This window comes from Primulina huaijiensis, chromosome 18, assembly GCF_012295235.1.
Source record: "Primulina huaijiensis isolate GDHJ02 chromosome 18, ASM1229523v2, whole genome shotgun sequence".
NCBI lineage: Eukaryota > Viridiplantae > Streptophyta > Magnoliopsida > Lamiales > Gesneriaceae > Primulina > Primulina huaijiensis.
In genome coordinates, this window is record NC_133323.1 from 6,895,903 (window position 1) to 6,900,550 (window position 4,648).

The 4,648-nt window shown below is 33.7% G+C and overlaps 1 protein-coding gene across 1 annotated transcript; it reads right to left on the reverse strand.

Annotated features, from left to right (window-relative positions):
* Nucleotides 1-380: 380 nt before the first annotated feature.
* LOC140963878 (CDT1-like protein a, chloroplastic) lies at nucleotides 381-4,232 on the reverse strand. Its single transcript, XM_073423350.1, has 8 exons — nucleotides 4,084-4,232; nucleotides 3,732-3,943; nucleotides 3,506-3,625; nucleotides 2,815-3,040; nucleotides 1,898-2,537; nucleotides 1,710-1,800; nucleotides 779-877; nucleotides 381-573 (listed from the first exon to the last, which is right to left on the reverse strand). Exons 2-7 carry the CDS (start codon nucleotides 3,926-3,928, stop codon nucleotides 823-825), a joined length of 1,329 nt encoding a protein of 442 aa, XP_073279451.1. The 5' UTR covers nucleotides 3,929-3,943; nucleotides 4,084-4,232; the 3' UTR covers nucleotides 381-573; nucleotides 779-822.
* Nucleotides 4,233-4,648: the final 416 nt, after the last annotated feature.

The following is a 4,648-nucleotide window of genomic DNA, read 5'->3' on the forward strand; positions in this document are numbered from 1 at the left end:
CATATCTCGAATCCACATTTTTTGTAAAATAACTTATTTTATCTAATAAAATTAAAGATTTTTTAAAGCCGAATTGCATGTTAAATTCCAGATTATGTGATGTGATGATCTACAATTCAAAGTTTACATGTAACTAAAAAAATGTCATTCGACAACTGTGGTGAAAATTGAGTAAAAAAAGACCAAATGTTAAAAAATAATAGAAAAATATCAGACGAAAATAAAAAATGATAAAGATGTGTGACAAAAACCAAAAGTGACAAACTTATAAGTCCAAATTTCCCCATATAACCATGGTTAGTCAATACACTTCATATACTATAGATTATATTATATTTTAGAAGAGCAGAAAGGAATAAATATTTTAAATACGCCAAATAAACACTTATGAGCATTTGCAACTCAAATTCTTGAATGCACAGCCACTGAATGCAATAGTCTCTAAATTGTCGGACAGAGTAAATAGTCTCATACTAAGGGAACAACATCACAAAGCCAAAAAGACAAAGGAAAGAAGACTTTGATCCTCCAGTTCTTTACATTGCAATGGACCAATTTAAAGTTGAACATTCCCTGAAAAGAGATCATAAAACAATATCAGAGAGTAATAAACAAAAAAATAGATTAGAATTTTCAAAATAAAACATTACATGTGAAAATTTTCGAATTTTTTCTATTCGAAGGGGAGCAAGTTGCCTCTCTTCCCCCGCTGGACTAGTGGACTATAATGATTGCAATAATCTCAATAGAGCAGTTTTCACATTTTCCTGATGCTTACCCCATAAGCTCGTGCAGTTAGCAGCCTTCGGCACAAAGTTCAGATCATATGATATTAATTCTTTCGCGAACCAAATTCAAATCTGATTCCTTTTTCACACTGTAAATAGGCAAAAAAGGCCATAAAAACTTACAGAAGCGTGCACATAACTTTATTCATTTGCAAACAAATAAAGATTTATAAAAAGTAAATTTGAGATCACAACCACTTCCATTAATTCAAGAAAAAAGTACTTATATATATATGGGTTCCTATTCAAAGTAACACCAGTATGAGCGGACCGACACAAAAGAGCTCATAAATTCGTAAATATAATTAACCACTATGACAAGTATTTCAGTTGAGCTTATATAAGATTTATGAATGTCTTACATCTTTCCATAAAGGACATTACTTCCTCCAGTAAAATCAACTTAATCATTCACTTGTTAAAGCAGGGCCTCTAGGAAATATTTTTGTTAACTACAATATGCAGGTAAGCAAATATAATCAAGTTCACCTTCCACAAACCAACTGCAGAAGATCTGAAAATGAGATTGAGGCATAGATAAATGCGAGATATCACAAGTTTAATCGTCATATTGCACACAAATGCACCAGACAATCAAGAAGTTGAACTGTTTAAGAAGCCTTCTCTCCACGACCCAAAAAAAAAAAAAAGAGAAGCCTTTTTCAGATGAAATGATACATATGGTGGGATTAGAAACTAATACAAGTCACTCGTAAGGATGGAGCATCAGATTTTGAGTTAGATTGTGAAAGAAACTCTCTTTGTTGTTATGTTTCAAATACCTGGTTGAATCAACTATGGAACTGTCTTGCAACCAAAAAAATGATTTTTTAGACCTTCTCAAACAAAGCAAGCAATGATTAACTTGTTGGAGACAACCCTTCTACAGTCAAAATCCAGCACTGAGAAAATAGAACTTACTTATATAGAACGTCGCCACTGGATACCAGTTTCTTATAGAACCAATCTGGAACCAGTTTCTCAAGGAGCTCTATTTGTTTTTCAACCTCATCTAAGTAATCAACAATGGAATCAAGCTCTTTTATGCATGAAAGAAAAAGGTCGTCAATAAGCAAAGAAGAGAATAATACGGAAGCATGTATGCGTACCTCGGTCATCAATCTCACAATTGTGCAAAATAATTTTATGAAGAAGTTCTTCCTTGGTAATGGGGCAAAAATTGACAGATTGGAATATCTTGTGAATCAATAGAACAAGATCAGACAAACAAACTGTTATTTCCTTATGAGAAATTTTTGTGACATTGCCGTCCGAGCAATAAAAGTCTAATGATTTCTTAGCAGTAGAAGAGGGCTGCTTGCAGTTTTGGCTAGCTGTTGTCTTGCTCTCATCTTCACAGGTCAGCACTAATGCATTTGGTGAAGTTATCCTCAACGGAGTAGTTTGCACAGGTGTTTCAACCAGCTGAATATCGCCACTCGAGGCAAGCTTCACAGGAGTGCTCTCACGTATACTGGCTTCAGAAGGATAATCTGAAAACATCGTTGTCTTTTTATTCTCTTCATTAATTACACCAGCGGATTTAAGAGGTGAGAGGAGATTAGTCTTCTCTATTTCTGGAACACCAGCCTTTTTAGAGAAGAATCTTCTAAAAGGAGGAAAATGAGATAAACTTATCGTAGCTGTGTCACGTGACGCTGACAAGTCCTTAAGAACTGGGTCTTCTTGGACTGTGAAACTTCTCTGGTTGAATGGCTCCGGTAGTGTAGCTTCAGGGACATGTGTATCCTGTTTAGCAAAACCAAAATCATACATTCAAATTTCAATATAAGAATTTTAGAGAAGAAATATTTATGTTGAGGTTTACATATGAAGTTTAAAACAGCTGGAAACTAAATAAAGGTCTTGAATAAAAGTTAGCTACTACTAAATGTGTTTCCTGTGAATCAGTTTTGGTATGCAAATTAGAGGCTCAGTAACCATTGATCATTTCCTAAAGTATTCAGAAAATGTATCTTGTCAAACCTCGATGACTAAATTCTCATCTAAAGAAAGATCACATTACCTCAGGATGTGCTACATAAAAATCTCTTAGCCTCGAAGAGAAAAGATTGCTTAGAGCAACAAACACAGATTCCTCACAGTGATCATCTACAACATCAAAGAGCAATGTAATCTTCATATCTGGCGTCATGCACTTAGTTTTATCATCATGTATGAGAATCTTATCGATCTGAACTGCTTCAGGTAGTATATGTTTTATCTGTGCAAGATGCGTGAACAGGAATTTCCTGATAAATGGACATAAAATAATGAAGGATTAAAATGCATACAGCAATCAAATATGTTTGAAATTGAATAACAGTTTGCAATAATTATAAAAATTGCAACAAGATGGACAGATGCCATCACAATTGCAATTACAGCAAATTATTTTTCTTCATTGACTTGCAATTTTAAGTAGAGTCTCAGTTCATGTCACTACATCCAATCATGATAAAAATAAAAATAATAAAGGGCACCATATTAATAAGATAAAGTACATAAAGTTTTATTGAGAATCATCAATTAAAACCATCAGAGATTCACTTGAAAGAATTGTTGGAGTTTAGATCAACAGACAGTTTACACTGATAAATACAAGGAGCAACCAGAAGAATGAAAAAAAATAAAAAAGGAACGATCAAAACAAATAGACAAAAAGAAGCCACGTAGCATCAACATTAAAAGGGAAAAAAATTGGCAGCAACCACTACCTTCCGGTCAGAATTTCAACAAGACAGCTAATGTTCTTAAATGTAGATGCCCTGTTACGTAGTTTGAGCATCCTCAATGAACTAATCATACAACCGTAAAACTCCGATAAGATCCCATAACTGAAATTCAGAAACAAAACTGGTAAAGTTTTCAGGCTTTTGTTTGATTTACCAGTACACAAAAAAAAAAAAACAAACAAACAAAAACACAAATACAGTATCTCACTTCTTAGGGAGTTCTTCAACCGGCGCTTCCCCGCATTTAACCCGTGAAGGCTCGTTCATTTTCACCGGTGTAGGAGACGAAAAGTCCACACATTGATTATGGGTTTCACCTTCGTTTTTTGAACCGTCAGAGAAAGTGATAATGTGGCCGGTTCCATTCAATTCTTGAGCATTATTTTCCTCTCCCAAGTCTTTCATCTCGCAGACTCAATCCTGAAACAAAAAGAGATAAGAATGCTTCGTCAGAATATACATTCAAGAGCATCTTGTGCGGTTCGTGATTTCCGAAAGCATCAAAATTGTGCGATTAAAATGAAAAGATGTGGATTGAGTATCAATGAGTCGATTTCTACCAGCTGTTCAAGAAATCGAGCTGATTTGAAATTCGAATGGTAAAATGGAATTGGGGGGTTTAGGGTTTTCTCGTCGGTTCGGATACGTTGGTGCAGGGGAAGAGGGAAAGTAGCTAGTGTTTCAAAATATGGGCTGGTCTGAATCCTACCTTGGCAACGGCGGGTTTTGTTGGATGATAAAACGTTATTGGGCCTTGGAATAAAAAATATTTAGTGATAATAAAACATTATCGGATCATAGCATACGCGATACGTGTCATTATAAATTAAAAAAAATATAGTTTTTCTCTAAATTTAAAATTAAAATTATCGATTTTTGGAATTGAAATGACATGAAATAAAAGATAGGATGAATTTTTTTTTTTGTAAAATTCAGAATTGAACTGTTATGGACATTTTTTATATTATTATAAAAAAGCTTCACCAATGTACCAGAAGTTAGTTATTATAGAAATTCGGAGGCTTTACATTAATTAATAGTATGGATATTTGAAAATTCAAATTTAAAAATGACTGAATATGTCAAATAACATCAAATTATCTCAAATTTAATTAAAAATATGAA